The sequence below is a fragment of the Meriones unguiculatus genome, chromosome 2 (genome assembly GCF_030254825.1).
Source record: "Meriones unguiculatus strain TT.TT164.6M chromosome 2, Bangor_MerUng_6.1, whole genome shotgun sequence".
Taxonomy (NCBI): Eukaryota; Metazoa; Chordata; class Mammalia; order Rodentia; family Muridae; genus Meriones; species Meriones unguiculatus.
This window is the reverse complement of record NC_083350.1, coordinates 138,171,973-138,188,105: the sequence shown is the minus strand read 5'-3', so window position 1 is coordinate 138,188,105 and position 16,133 is coordinate 138,171,973. Positions and strand designations below refer to the sequence as shown.

Below are 16,133 nucleotides of genomic sequence, written 5' to 3'. Positions count from 1 at the left end.
CACTGCCATGTCAGTTGTCAGAACTAGGTGTTCTGAGAGATGCATGAAAATAGTTGATTGTGTAAAAAGCAAATGGCAGTTTGTTTTGTAACCATGGTAGGATGATTAAATGGGAAAGGAAATCAAAGTGGTGGAAAACTAACAAAGTCTATTCAATCACACAGTTGGCAGAGCTGAGACAAAGACTAGACCATGCTGAGGCAGACCGGCAAGAACTCCAAGATGAACTCAGACAGGAGCGGGAGGCAAGACAGAAGCTAGAGATGATGATAAAGGAGCTGAAATTGCAGATTGGGAAGTCATCAAAGACCAACAAGGAGTAGGAGCCGAAGAAGAGGTGCACCTGTATTTGGTTGACAGGCTTTATGTTCGTTGCTTGCTTTGAAAATTGAATTCTACCATCTTATCTGCATGAAGATTACTAGGCATTCTGTTCATTTCTAGGGCAGCAAAGTGAAGATGATGTATAGTACATAAAATTTTCCAAATGAATGAAAGTATATGCTTCTTTGTATTATTTTTTTCCAATCAGCTGGATAATAATAACCTATGTAATTTCGACCTGTAGACAGTCTACCTGTGTTTCTAAGACAAACCTAACAGTTACATACTTTCCAAAGCTGTATTATGTGGTGGAAAATAGCTGTGTCAATTTTGTTGTGCGTATTTCAGGCTTGATTTTAGATACAGAGGTGATGTTTATGATACAGAGCTACTCACCTTCCTTCTCATTACAGAATATGCCATTCTTCTCATTACACAGTCTCCTCATTTTTATGCACCCATCTCTATGTTGTTCGGGTTGTGGAAGGAGTTTCTTCTGGTTTCCTCCTAGAAGAATTTACTGATGAAATGATGATAGTACCGCCACCCCAACATAAAGTGGGGAGGGGGGAGAGCACGCTCTGCTGTGCCCTGATGCTGCCTGCACATTAGGAGCAGTTTGCAACTTGTTCTTTTTAGAGTGGGTTTATCTAAATATATGTGTGATTTCAGAAAATTCAATGATTTCTGAACTCTTATTGTTAATAGTGGTGTGAAAATACTCATGTTCACGAGGAAAATGGATTCCACTGATGTACATTGGTTCTTATGTAACTCACAATCCTCTTGTACAGTTTTTATATGTAGTATTATAAAGGTCTTACTAAAATTTATATAATTTTTTTCTTTTAAATTATAAAATATTAAATATCTTGAAGGTTATTTTGGACTTTTGTATGTTTAAATGTTATCTTAAATCTTGCACGAATGGACCATTATGATTAATCTTAAAATCAGGAATTTACAGTCAGTGAATAGTATCTGATAGACTAATAATCCACAGCTGAAGTATCTGCTACCAGCAGGAATTTTAGATGACAGATGAATTCCATGGTTTGGGAAGGGCAGCCTCTGCACTTTTCTTTTTTGTTTTTTGCACATAAAGTCTGACATTTTTACCAGCAAATTTCACATTAGTTGATGCTTGGCTTGATGTTTACTAGGGAAACATCTCAGTGAGCATTGTATGTTCTTTTTGTTGTGTTTGGCCCCCAGCTTGCAGGGATCCTCCTGCCTCTGCCTTCCAGGTGGCAGGATTACAGGCGTGAGCCCTCCACACCTGGCTATGGGTGGTTTCTTAGGGAGGTTCCTGAAAGCAGCACTGGCATCATCCAGTTTCATGTTTCTAGTGCTGTCTTGAGGCACTGAATGCAGTGATTTGAGACCTGTGCTTAGGAGTGACTCAGAGTTGACTGCCACGGTACTCCAGTGGTGCGGAACACAGGACCCTGGGTCATCACTTACCTTCTTATGGTCACATTTTGTTTCATGATACTCATATTTAAAAGCAACTTTTCCACTTTCCAAAAGTGAGTTTGTTTTCTAACTATATTGTGACCTAGGTGTGAATTTCCTCTACTATGTTAGCGCTACATTTAATGTGTTGGCTTTCATAACCTCCTTGAGGAAAAACAGATCTTAAATGGCACAGGGACCACATATGTCATTTTATTTAGATCTGGAGAGAAAAAAAACCGCACAGGCATTTGTAAAATAGCCTTAGCTTAGTTGTCCATTGATTGTATCACAGCTGGGTATGTGAGAGGCAAAATCAAGGATTTACATCATTTACTTTTCTGACTTACCCAAAACTGTTCTGCTTATGTGCTACTTAGTACATGTAATTCTTCAAGTCTTGATGAAATTTGCCTCATGATCGTTTAGTATAGTATTCACTATCCGGAAGATGAAAGAATGTGCCATATTTTTTGTCTGAACTTCCTTAAAAATAATTTTTAATCAACTGTAAATATATCTACTACTGTTAAAAGTAACTTTAATTTACATTACACCATATAGCTTGAAAACAAAATTGAAATTCTGTAGTACTCCAAAAGTGACCTCTGCTAAAATATCCACATGAAACTTATTTTATGCATGCTCATTTTGTGTGCTGGTTGCTATCCTAGAGTTTGTTTTGGTGTTAAGTCTCGTATGTTGTGCTAAATTCGCTAAGCAAGCGGATTTTTCCTCCGACTCCACATTCTGTTTAGCAAAAAATGAGACTGTTCACTCTGAACAGCTGTGTTGGGAGTGGCTGTGGAGTTGAGGAGAGTGGGGGAAAGATGGTGTCCGCTTTCAGGCTGGGCGATGAGCGATGCTTGCTGTGCGTGGTTTCCCTCTTTGGCCAAAGTCTGAGTGTCACTATATTTCGGCCCTCAACACCCTCTGGCACCCCGAATGCTTTGTGTGCAGGGAATGCTTCACACCGTTCGTCAATGGCAACTCCATCAAGCACTTGCCCTCGAAAACAACTCAGCAGGAGAAGGCTCTGAGGCAGCCACACTTCATTTAGAAGCAACCCAGATAACAACTACCAAGACTGTAATAATCACTGACAGGACAAGCACAAGGATACACATCTTCTTGCGAGATTTTTTCTGATAGTAAGCAGCTCTTTGTAGCTGATCAGTGGCTCTCTCCACATGCACCTCTGAGCTTTCCACATTGGCTTCTATGCTATCAATCAGATCACCTTGGTCATGGATCATCATAGCTAAATCTTTAAATATTTGATTGACATCCAATATGTCAGCCTCCAGCTGCCGAATCGCCGTTTCCCTCTCTTTAATAAGTTCCAGGTCTTGCTCAGTGATGGGCGCCTCATCCTCCTGTCTCTGCATCTGGTTCCATTCCTCATGGCTGTCAAATGAGACGAGCTGCTCTTCTCTTTGCCTGTCTTCTGCAGAAAGACGAGATCCAGCCCTTGCTCTGGCGATACTTTCTTTTTCCTTTTCAGATACCCTTCTCTGCACAACCTGGAAATTGTTTAAGGCTGACGAGAAGTCATTCATGAGGCGTTCCTTCTGAAGTTTCTGTGTCCTGGGGCATCAATGATAGTATTTGCTGGTACTCTGGCTCTTCTCCTCAAGCAGAGGCGCTGTCCTCATCTAATTCTGCTTGTTCATCAGGATCAAGCCCTGTTTCCTCCTCAGAGTCAGATGACTCTTGCTGATCCTCTCCTTCGGAGGACGTCTCCTCCTCGGAAGAGGACGATATTGTATAATTTTTAAACTCAGTGAGGAGAGGATACAATTTAGGGTCCTCCTCACCTTTACTTACCCCTTTCTCAGAGGCAGGCAACAGCTTTAAGTTTTTTGCTCGCTGTTCGAGCTCTTCTTCCTTCTTTGCAAGTTGCTTTGCCCTTTTTTCAAGTTCAGCTAGCTTATCTTTACCTTTTACTTTCTTTTTTATTGGCTTTCTTTCCTGCCTAGCCTTTTTTCCCTTCTCAGCTTCTGATAGACTATCCTGATGGTCTGACAATGCCCGTTGGCCTTCCTTGATTTTTTCCTTACATCTTTCATCCTTAATGCAAGATTTTAACAGTTTGTATAGTGGCCACACCCCTGGTTTCAGGGTCCCCTGTTCTTTCTCTCGTGTCAAATCTCCTCCTAACTTATCCTTTTGCCTAAGCAGCGCCTGCGCTGCTTCCAAGATCGGTTTAGTTAACCAGGAAACAGGAAGCCAGCGCCATCTTGTAATGGCGAATGCGGCTCCCGACATCTGAGGAACTCGCATCGTGTGTATACAGGTACTCAGTGTGGAAGCTCCTGCGGCCATCAGGGATGCTTTAAACCACCTGCTAATCAAAACCGAGGCTTTGAACATCACAAGGTTCAACCAGCAATTAGGTTTGGCTTGGGCTTTCTTGAAGTATATTCTTTTGCTTGAATTTCTTGTGTTTTTTGAGGATAAGGATGTTTTAGGCTTCTTGAGCTGATTTTATAACATATTTAATATATAACCTGTTTATATGTAAAATCTTTTGTACAGTGGTGGGAAGGAGTAATGAATAAACTCATTGTACATAGTGAAAAGCAGACAGAAGTAGGTGAAACAGAATGAGTGCCACAATGTTCACAGGCTCCCTGCATCCTTCCAAAGTCACATCAGAACAACCAGTTTCTTTGTGTCTATGGCTTCTGTTTGCAGAAAAGCAAAATGAAAAGGAAGCAGAAGTAATAAGAAATGTGCCCGAGGTATTTCCCTAGCAAGAGCTGCACGCTGGTCCTGAAGGGCTTTACCGGCTTCTGGAAGGTCTCCTCAACATGTTATGCTTTGAGTGAGTAAGGAAGAATGAGCTTTTATTTGTCCGCTATGCATTTACTCTTTAGGGCAGGACATTACAAACTGATGACAAACGGTGTTCACGCTGTACATCTGCTCCTGCACTTGGATCTACTTGCTAATGGTTTCATGGAAGCAATCAGCAATATGTGCTGTGAACTGCATTATATATTATACTTGTGGGACTGAGATATTTAAACAGAGCTTAATTTTTTTTCTAGTGTAAAATACTTAAGCATTTCCTCTATTGGAAGAAAAACATATATGGGTATTTTGTATTGTATCTTGTTTAAAAGGGCAGTCTTTTTTAATCTTCCCACTTAAATGGCTTTTAAAATACATAATACAATTTGAAGCTTGTTTAGAAATAGAATTAAATGTCTTATATAGTGCTACTGTTTTGGAATTAGAAAGTGATCAAATATAAAACATTTTAAAATTAAGCCCAGAAAACAAAGTAGTGTTTAAAGTTAGTTTAGTATCAAAGAAATTTATAAGCTTTTTTCTTCAATAGAGATACCTCACTTGAAAATAAAGAAAGCACAGCACATTTAAAGTAATTCTCATGAAAACACCCCACTAAAATAATTCCCGAGTCTAGGACATCTTTTGAGTTGTTACGGTTTGTGATGAATGTAGTCGCCATTAGCTTTTCTGCTGGAAGTACTCACCTTGGTAATCTTAAAGCATTGCAATAGTTTTCATTGTCCCTCAGCTTCTAACCTGTGAAGGCAGTGAGTGAGCAGCCCCTCTGCAACTGCTGAAATAAATTGACTAGATTGAGCAGAACTCAACTGATAATTTTGCCAATGTGTATAGTTTTATGATTAAAATTGCTGTGGTTGGTTGCATTACATGACACACAAAACTGTCCTCTACCTCACGTGAAATAAATATTTTATATTGTTTTACTAAAAAAAAAAAAAGACTCATCTATCTGGTTACTTAGTTTACAAATTTTGGATTATATTTATTGAAACATGACATACTGTGCTCTTAGCTTATACCTCAATTGTATTTTGTGCTGTTTTCCATTTTCATGCCTTGTACATAACTTGTATAGATTGTGGATGATATTCCCAATAAAAACTTTTAATGCCAATGAAATTTGGTTCAAGTCATCTTGGTATCAACTGCTGTCTCTCTTGTCCCCCAAAGGTGGACATTTTCCTTTAGTATTAAATAGATTTATTTGTTTCTATGTGTGTGGGTGTCTGCATATATGTATGTCCACTATGTGAATGACTAGTGCCCATGGTGGCCAGAAGAGATGGTTGTGAGGTGCCATGTAGGTGCTACGAACTGAACTGGGGTCCTCTGCAAGAGCACCTAACTACTCAACTATCCCTCCAGCCCACCCCATTTTTCTTTTTCTGTCCCTTACTTGTTATATACAGATTAAATTATGAACTTCCATGTAATGCTTCAGGTGTTGAAAATGCCAGCATTTTGCGCTCATTTGTTGGGCTACTGAGACTCTTTAACATTCTCCCCAGTCCCTGGCATAAGTTCATCACCACCTATTTAGTATGTTAGGTTCTATGCCAGTATCTGAGGTCAAATACAGGGCCAGGTTGGCTGGGTGTTTGGGCTTGGGATCCAGAAGGATGATGTCATTAGTGAGCTCGTGGGTGGCTGTGGCTGTGCTGTGTTGTGGCTGTTGATGGCATGGCATTCTAGAACCTGACTTACCCAAATAGTGACCCAGAAGAAAGCAATGCTACTGTTTCCTTATGACCAAATTCTTAGTCATTTGTCTTGCCTTGTGTGTTAGAAATATGTCATTACTCAGGTGTAGTGGCCCACACCTTTGGTTCCAGCCCTCAGGAGGCAGAATCAGTCAGATCTCTTGAGCTTGAAGTCAACCTAGTCTGCAGAGTGAGTTCCAAGACAGCCAGGGCTACACAGGGAAATGCTGGCTCCAGCACTAACCTGCCCCCCCCCCGCCCCCAAAGGAAAAAATGGGTCACTGAGTACAGCTCATACTCAACCAAAGGGTTTTTCATAAGGGCACAAATATCAAGAGACAACAGTCACTGGGGTAGAGTGTAGTTATACTACTCTGACAGTTTATTTTCTGTGACATACTTAGACACACATTACAGCCATTTTAGGTTGTGATTCAGTGCCACTGGGCACAGTCATTATTTCCAGACTATCAGTGTGACTGAACTGTAGCTTCCTCTGCTTTATTTTGTGTCTAATTTGCTTCTTCTAATTTGGTACTTACATGGTGTGATTTCAGGATCTCTTCCATGTCACAAGCATCCAAATTTTATTCCCTTTACCATTGAATAATACTCCTTTATGTTTATGGCAAAGTTTAGTTATCCCATTGTCTGCTGATGGCTATTGGGTTGTTTCTGCTTTGTAGTTCTTGTGATTTACAAGTCTATATGGCATTTTTAAGTTCATTTTCAACTTTTAATTTTATAACTGTTCTAGGAGCCTCCAAATACCCAGAGAGCTGTACTTTATATGCCCACTGGAAAGACAGTAGCCCTATCAGCGTCTCTACATCCCTTTGAATGTGGAACTTTTCATCTTATCAATAATAGTTACCCACATGCTTATGAAATGTGCTTTCATTATGGTTTGACCTCCGTTTCTATAGAGACTCCTTTCATGTGCTTGTTAGACATTTTTGTATTTTTGGAGACATCTTTAATCCATTTATTTGTTTTAAAAATTGGCTTCTGTTGTGCTTCGTTGAATTGTATGAGTCCTTAGTCTAGGCTTCTTTACTGCGCTGAATATTCAACCCTGGCTCTCTTGCCCGCTGAGCATCCGTTATTTAATTCTTTGTCAGACTATGACTCATCTGTGTTTTCTATTATTCTGGATTGTCTTTTTCATTGGAGTCTGACTTTGCTTGTGGCCATGACAAAATAGTAGACAAAAGGAATTTAAGAAAGGGTTTATTTTGGCTCAGGGTTTGAGGGGATACAGTCCCAAGTGAAGAAAGCACAGAGCTTGAGGCAGCTGTCACATGGCATCTACTATGAAGCTCAGCTTGCTTGATCTTTTTTATTCCTCAGCTCTTGGGCCGATGTTGCCTTTATTCAGTTTCCTTCCTCTTCAGTCAAACCTCTCCAGAAATACCCTCTCAGACATGTTTAGAGGTGTGTCTCCAGGGTCATCTTCCATCTCAGGTTGACCTGAAGAATCCCTTTGGTGAACAAGTTTTGAAATTTAATAGCCCAGTTTGTTTCTTCTTTCTTTTGTTATTTGTGTTTTTGATGTCATAACAATTGTTACTAAATTCAGTGTCACTAATCTTGGTCTTTGATCAGTTTTCACGTAACTTTTGTATCTGGTGCAATACAGCCTCCTCCTTTTTCTCCTCTTAAATGCAGATATCCAGTTTTTCTAGCCCTCTAGTTGGAAAAAACAAGTCACAAAACCCAATCTCTGTTTTTCTCAACAAATGGTCTTAGTACCTTTACTGGGAGAAAAACAAACAAAAAACCTCACTTAATCATACCACTTAAGCAATTATTTCTGGGCTCTTTTGTATCTGTCTTCACTCCCAAAATACCCTGTTTTGACGTGGAACTTTGAAGTAACTTTTAAAATGAGGACTTGTAAATTTCTTTTTTTTAATTTTTTATATTAATCACAGGTTATTTACTTTGTATCCCAGCCGTAGGCCCCTCCCTCATTCTCTCCCAATCTCATCCTCCCTCCCTTGTCTTCTCCCTGCCCCTTTCCAAGTCCACTAACGGGAGGACCTCCTCCCCCTCCATCTGACACTAGCTTATCAGACTGGCTGCAATGTAATTTCTTTTCTTTTTAAAACAGAGCCTCAGAACTCAGAAATATGCCTACCCCTGCCTCCCTGGTGCTGGGATCATGTGTGCCACCATGCCTGGCCCCAGATTTTTTATTCTTACTGCTTTGATAATTTGATGTCCTTTGCATTCATACCAATTTTATAATGATAATTTTGCTATGATTTGCACTAACTATGGAATGCCTTGGGTTTATTGCTAATCTAACAAAGTTAAACCTTGTGGAGTTTGAACTTGCGATGTTTCTTCACTTGGGTCTTTAATTTTACCCAGCATTTTTTGTAGTTTTCACTCCACAAGTCACTTTCTTTCTTTCTTTCTTAAATTTATCCCTAAATAGTTTTTGATGCATAGAATAAATTAATTTCCATTTAGGATTTTGTTTTTAGGGTGTAGGAATGCAACTGAGCTTTACATGTTTATTTTGTATCCTGGCACTTTGCTGAGTGGATTTATCAGCACTCTCACTCTGTGTGTGTGTGTATGTGTGTGTGAGTGAGCGGTCCTTGATCATTCTTGAAGATGGAATTTAATGATTCAGTCTTGTCACTGTTCAAGTTTTTCTATTCAGTATTTCATCTTGGTGGATTAAATGTGCCCAATAACATACAAGTTGCTCTTGGTTATCTAATTTATTATTATTATTATTTTGGTTTTTTTGAGACAGAGTTTCTCTGTGCAGCCTTGGCTGTCCTGGACTCACTTTGTAGACCAGGCTGGCCTTGAACTCACAGAGATCCGGCTGCCTCTGCCTTCCTGAACACTAGGATCAAAGGTGTGCATCACCACATGCTGGTCTGGCTATCCAGTTTATTCCCATGTAATTATTACTCTTAGTCTCATGGTCCCATGCATTCTGTTGTGTTGGTTAGAATGAATGCATTTTTATTTTGATTCCTCTCCTTAGCCAAGCTAAGTTTTGTTGATTTTTTTTTTTTCTTGCTCTAACAAGGAACAATTGCTTTTGAGGATATCCAGACTTTTTAATGTTTCTTTTGTGGTGTCTCAGTTAATCTCTCTCATCTTTATTACTCCGTTCTTTCCTTCTAGGCTTCTCTTGGCCATCTTCCTGTAGATAGGAGAATATTGAGAATATTTATTAATGTGTGTGCGTGCATGTTGTAGTGGTCATTTGAGGGCAGAAGACAAGTTTGTAGAGTTTCTCTCCTTCCATGTTTTGTTTTTTTTTTTGTTTTTTCCTGGCATCCGAGGATCAAACACAGGTTGCCTGGCTTAAGACAAGTGCTCTTATTGTTTTGTTTTGTTTAAATGTTGGTACTTTCTGCCATAAAATCTTCTTAGCATCACTTTGGCTGTGTACAATGAGCTTCAGCATACTGTGTATCTGTTTTCATTTGTCTCAAATGAAATTTTTAAAATTTTCCTTTTAGGTGTTTTTTGTTATTTTTACTCATTCGACTTTTGTTTGTTTAGTTTTTATTTTAGGAGCTATTATTTGGTTCCCACAAATTGGAAAATTTTTGAAATTTCTTCTGTTACTGAGTTAGAGTCTCACACTATTGTGGTCAGAAAAGATTGTTTTCACATTTTCGTTTTCATTTATTCGCACAGGACTTTTTAAATCCCTCCCCCATTTCCTTCCTTCCTTGTGTACATATCTGTCTGTGTGCCTTCATGTTATGCACATACTCTGTCTACTGTGGAGCAATGCCCTTAGTCATCCTTAAATTTTTTCCCCTGTGTCTGCAAAGGCAAAATGAGTAAGCACCATCCATTGAGATTCCCTGTCTTTAAAAAATATTTATTCATCTTATTTAAAAATGTCTGTGTGTGAGATGTGTGAAGGGACCTCAGAGTTGGCACAGAACACACCCAGACACCAAATTGTCAGCACAAAGGAGATTTATTACCCTGGAGGGACCTAGCAGGTTGGCGGTGGGGGAGGGGCTGTCTGGCTCAGACAAGGACAGCAGCAGGTGTCTCTGCAGGAGTGGGTTTTAAGGAGAAAAGGAGAAACCTGTGCTAGGATGAGTGGGTGAGTCCTGATTGGACCTGTTAGCCAGTGCAGCCAAATAGTTTTTTGATTGCCAAACCGTGGCATTTTGATAATTGGTTGGACCTTGGAGTTTTAGACAGACATAAGGAAGTGGCCAAATAAGGGAATGGCCCTTGGGGGCTAGCTTTAGGAATGTAATGGTTTAGCAAGAGGGAGGGAAGCGGGAAGGGGGAGGAAAGGGGCTCCTGGCAAACATGTTTGCCAAGCTTGGCCCTGTTAGCCCTTCAGTTTGTATTCATAATTGAAGTGCAGGTACCAGAGGGGTCGGATCTTCTGGGAACTAGAATTACAGGAAGTTTTAGTCACCCAGTCAGTGTGTGTGCTGGCTACTGAACTCTGGTCACTAAGGGAAGAGCAGCAAGTGTTCATGGGGGCTGGAGAGGTGAGTCTGCATCTTACCAGAGCACTTGCTGCTCTTGTAGAGGACCAGGATTCAATTCCCAGCACCTACATAGCATCTCACAAACATCTCTAAGGAGTTCCCAGAATTCTTACATAGGAATTCTTACGTAGGAAGAACACTCATACACATAAACTTTTTTTTTTTTTAAGTGCAGCAGCATATCTTAACCAGAATCTGTTTTCCAGCCCTGTCTGTATCTTCTTACAGGAGAACTAAACTAATTTACATTCAAGCTATATTGGTGGGTAGGGCTTTACCACTGCCATTTGGTTGTTTTGTGGTTATTTTATAACCCTTGGTTCCTTTTTGTTGTATTCCTTTGTAATTAGATAATTCTTTCAAAGAGTAACTTTTGATTTCTTTTTAAGAATTATTTATTTTTGAGACAGGATCTCCCTGTGTCACTCAGAACAGCCTCATACTTGGGGTCCTCTAGTTTCTGTCTGCCAAATGCTGACATCACAGGCATGTGTCACCTGATTCCTTTCTAAATTGTGTGGCTTAATGGTAGAGGGTTTTGTTGTCATTGTTGCTGTTGTTTTTCCAATCTCACACTGCTGTGCACGATTGTTAAAATTTTTGGTTTGTGGTTATATATGCCTTACACAAAACACCAGTAGTTAACAATAGGCAATTTTGGGCTAATAACTAACTCCCAATTCGCTTTCTGTTGCTATGATAAAATGCCAACCAAGATCAACTCAGGGAGGAAAGAAATTATTTCAGATCTTGCAACTCCCAGTCCATTTCTGAAGGGATTTAGGGCAGCCCCTCCAGGCAGGACCCTAGAAGCACAAACTGAAGCAGAGACCACAGAGGAATGATGCTTAATGGCTTGCTCCCTCTGGCTTTGCTCTGATAACTTTCTTACATTGCTCAGGTCCACCTGCCCAGTGGTGGCCCCACCCACAGAGGGCTGGATGGACCTCACATCAATCACTAATCAAGATTTCCCACAGACATGTCCACAGGCTAATCTGGTGGAGGCGGTTCTCAACTGAGGGTCTGGTCTCTCTTTCCAGGTGGCCCTGGTTTGCGTCAAGTTGACAAAAACTAACCAGAACAGCTATTTAACTGAGCAAAGAAAAAAAAAAAAACTTTAGATTTTCACTCCCCTCTCCATTTCTAAATGTTTTTAGTAGCATATATTAATTACACAAAATAATGGGTTTCATTATGGCATATCTGTAATCATCTAATTAGAAAGGAATACAGCCAAAACACACGTTCTTTCTTCATCTATAAAATAACCAGAAAACAAACAAATGGCAGTGTTAAGTCCTACCTACCAATATAGTTTGATTGTGAATAACTTTGGTTCATTAATAAAAATAAACATGAGTTTCATATGTGTACAGGATGTGTTCAGTCATATCAACCCCAAGGGCACTCTCATGTTCCTTTCCTGCTCCCATCCATCCCATTTCTTTCCCAAGTAGCCCTCCTTAGACGTGTGTGTGTGTGTCCATGTTCCAATGAGTTGCACTAGGGTTGTTCCCAGGAGTATGGGTAATGCTTTGGAGAAGCATGGATGCTTTAACAGTGTCTACACCACTGAAGAAAATCTCTCTCCTGTCAGCCATTAACTGTGTGTAAATCCTGGGGCTAAGGAGATGGCTCAGTCATTTAAGAGCCTTGCAGAGGGCCTGGGTTCAACTCCCAGAACTCACATGGTGGTCCACAACCATCCGTAACCCCAGTTCTAGGGCATTGAACACCCTCTTCTTACATCCTCAGGCACCAGGAGCCCATGTAGTGCACATACAGAGAGGCAGGCAAAACACCCAAACACATACAAATTAATAAATCTTAAAACAAACAAACAAGCAGACCTGAGAGCCTTGTGTAAGTAAACACAGCTGCTATAAATTCAAGAGCACAACAGCCAAGTCTCATCTGAAAGTCAGAATTCTACACCACTGCCCACCCCTCCCTCCCTTCTCCCTTCTTCCCTCCCTCCCTCCTCTCTTTCTCCCTTCCTTCCTTCTTCCTTCCCTTCCTTCTTCTCTTCTCCCTTTCTTCCTCCCTCCCCCCTTTCTTTCTATTTCTTCTCTGATCATGCTCTGAGCCTTAGAGGGGGTAATAATCAATATGGATGACCCATTATGACTGGGAGTTCAACAGTTGCTTATTATCAATACTTCGACCACTCATGAGTCTCTTCAGTCACCATTCTGAAAAGAAAAAAAAAAATTTCTCTGACCAAAGCCAAAAAACAATCTATGCACACAAACATAACTATTGAGAAGGCAATTTGGCAGGCACACCTGTGTCCAATTAGCAAAACATCAGTAGTAGCTTCCTCACTAGGCCATATTCCCTCCCCAGCCAAAACTGAGTTTTGGCTAGCTTAGAGTACCAGATAGGAATTTCCCACCTGTGCAGTGGGGGGGGGGGGGGGGGAATCCAGTCACAAACAGATTGGTTACCTCTATGACAACCTTGCCACTTATGCACCAGTGGGTTCATCTTCTATAGTTGGTCAGAATTGTTGCACCCAGGGTCTATGGTAAAATAAGACTTTGATGACAATTCTCTTCCAGTAGTCTGCATAGCATATGCTGGCACTATGAAAACTAACCAGCAGAGAGGAAATTTTCAGACCAATTCTAGCTTGATTTCTCTATGACCTGAAGCAAAAGTATGTGGTGTTGTTGTGGTTTGTTTGTTTTAGCAATAGAGTCTTACTATCAAGTTCTGGCCGGCAACCAGGAGCACTGGCAATTGCCTGCATTATTATTTTGGGAGCCTCTGGGTCTCCATAGCCAACAATTTACAGGGAGGTTGCCCACTCCTGGCTCTGGGTTTTTATTTAATAACCTATGACTTTTGGGTGCTGCTTAATCCACCCACATAAGACTTCTTTGTCAAACTTTTTTTTTAATTTTAATTTTTTTCTTCACAATTTATTCATTATATATCCCAATTGAAGCCCCCTCCCTCAACTCCCCCAGTCCCAATCTTCCTACCTCTTCCCCCATCCCCTTCCCCTAGTCCACTGAAAGGGGAAGTTCTCCACTGTTGCCATCTGCCCAAAGCTTGTTAAATCTCATCAGGACTGCCTGGACCCTCTTTCTCCGTGACCTGGGAAAGCCGCATCACCAGGAGCAAGTGATCAAAGTGCAGTCAACTGAGTTCATGAGAGAGGCAGCCCCTGCATCCTTCACTCAGAGGTACACATGGAGACCGAGCTGCTATTCGGCCACATCTGAGCCAGGGGGTCTAGATTCTCTCCATGTATAGTCCTCCATTGGTGCATCAGTCTCTGAATCCCTGGGCTCAGATCTTTTAGCTTTGTTGCTCTCTTTGTGAGGCTTCTCTCCCCTCCATATCCCTCTATCCCTACCATTCTCTTCTTTTATAAGATTCCCTGTGCTCTGCTCAAAGTTTGACCCTGAGTCTCAGCATCTGCTTCGATCTCCTGTTGGGTGGATACTTTTGCAGGACTGTCTTTAGCAGGCTCTCATCCTGTTTTCCTCTCTTCCACCACTTCTGGTGTCTATCGTGTTTGCCATTCTGAATGAGACAGACAAACCTTTAGCCAAACTAACTAAAAGGCAGAGAGACACTATCCAAATCAACAAAATCAGAAATGAAAAGAGGGACATAAGAGCAGACATTGAGGAAATCCAAACAATCATTAGGTCTTACTTCAAAAGCCTATACGATGCAAAATTTGAAAATCTAAATAAAATGGACAATTTTCTTGAGAGATTCCACTTACCAAAGCTGAATCAAGGTCAGGTAAATAAATTTGTTATGCCTAGGTCATGAGACCCCCAAGAGACCATCAGGAACACAAGTCTGATGCAAAACACACAAGAGTCTTTATTCAACCTCAAGCTTGGATCTCAATCCCTTCTGACATAGCAGGTTGGGAGAGTTACAGCCAGCTTCAAGGGAAGAGGGTTTTTAAAGGGAAAAACCACAACCAGGGGCTTCCAAGCCTTAGCATTACATGATTGGACAAAAGGTAAAGGAATGAAATGCACTTTGACCTAGTTGGTTAACAGCCCCTGGCCAAACCACAGAGGCCAAGAGGAGCACCGCGACTCTGGGAACAACTTATGTTTTCTTAACTGACCCCGTCTTTATTGGTTTGCCTCAATTGCTGTGTGTCTAGCTGCAAGCTGCTGTGAACATTCTGTGTTTTTTGTTTTTTTCAGAACTCAAGGGTGGGAACCAAGGTACTCCAGGGACAAGCTGACCTTGGATGATGTCTGAGAAACAACACAGAGTTAGTTCTGCTAATTTAACCCTTTCACATTAAATAGTCCTATATCCTCGAAGGAAATAGAAGCAATCAACAAAACTCTCCCATCCAACAACAACAACAAAAAACACCCAGGGCCAGATGGTTTCAGCAAAGAATTTTACCAGACCTTCAAAGAATAGGTAACACCAATACTCTTCAAACTATTCCACAAAATAGAAGCAGAAGGAACATTATCAAACTCTTAAAAATTAATTTTTGAGTAAGTTATAGACTCTCAAACATTTTGATTTTGATAACACACTTTGGCTTTTTTTATACTGTATATTTCTCAACAAACCATTGCAGCTTTTATTAGTTTTCATAGTTTTGTGCTTTGAGCTTCTTATAAATGATACATGAATGATTTATTTGCATTCCACCATTGTAGTACTTGAATATACTGAATTTGAGCGTCTTTAATTTTTCTAGTGAGTTTTATATCTTCATACGTATAAAACACCCTCTTTTTTTCATTTAAAGAAATTCCTTTAGCATTTCTTTAGTCAGGCCTGGTGGTGATAAAGGCTATTTAGGCTTCTGTTTGGGCAGGTTTTCTTTCCTCCTTCATTTCTAGGAGACAGCTTTGCTGTTGGCACTTCATCTACTCTGGACTTTAAGTGTACTGATCCCACTCTAGCCTGGCCTGAAAGGTTAAATGCTCATAGGCCTGTGCTAACTGTATTGGAACTCAGATGTGCAATTTGCTTCTCTTCTATGTGTGACATAGAAGTGCTATTTGGTCAGAAAATTTGATCATCTTGTACCTAGATATTTGTATCTTTTAGATTTGAAAAGTTTACTGCCATTATTTCTCTAAGTAAGCATCCCATTCCTTTCTTCTCTCCTGAAATGAATGACTCTTGCATTTGGTGTTTGACACTGTCCCTAAGTCATATAAATTATCTTGTTTTGAGATAGCATCTTAGGTGGGCTTGAACTTGCTATATATCTGAAGACATTCTTGAACTCATGATCAGCAGGCTCAATGTCCTACATGTGTGTGGGCCCAGGATAGTGGCAGAGCCAGTGTTGGGCACACCCAGGAAGCAAGCATGA

At 40.5% G+C, this 16,133-nt stretch overlaps 2 protein-coding genes across 4 annotated transcripts in view; one reads left to right on the top strand and one right to left on the bottom strand.

Moving 5' to 3' along the window:
- Skil (SKI like proto-oncogene) overlaps positions 1 to 5,718 on the top strand; it is a 28,979-nt gene extending 23,261 nt beyond the window's left edge. For all 3 annotated transcript variants that reach the window (XM_021631986.2, XM_021631984.2, XM_021631985.2), the window contains one exon: positions 165 to 5,718. In XM_021631986.2, the coding sequence (XP_021487661.1) occupies positions 165 to 323 (159 nt within the window). In that variant the 3' untranslated portion in view covers positions 324 to 5,718. The remainder of the gene's footprint in view (positions 1 to 164) is intronic.
- The window catches only part of LOC110545694 (syntaxin-12-like), a 27,895-nt gene continuing 14,593 nt past the window's right edge, over positions 2,832 to 16,133 (bottom strand). The window contains exon 3 of the mRNA XM_021631997.2: positions 2,832 to 3,366. Coding sequence (XP_021487672.1) covers positions 2,832 to 3,366 — 535 coding nt within the window. The remainder of the gene's footprint in view (positions 3,367 to 16,133) is intronic.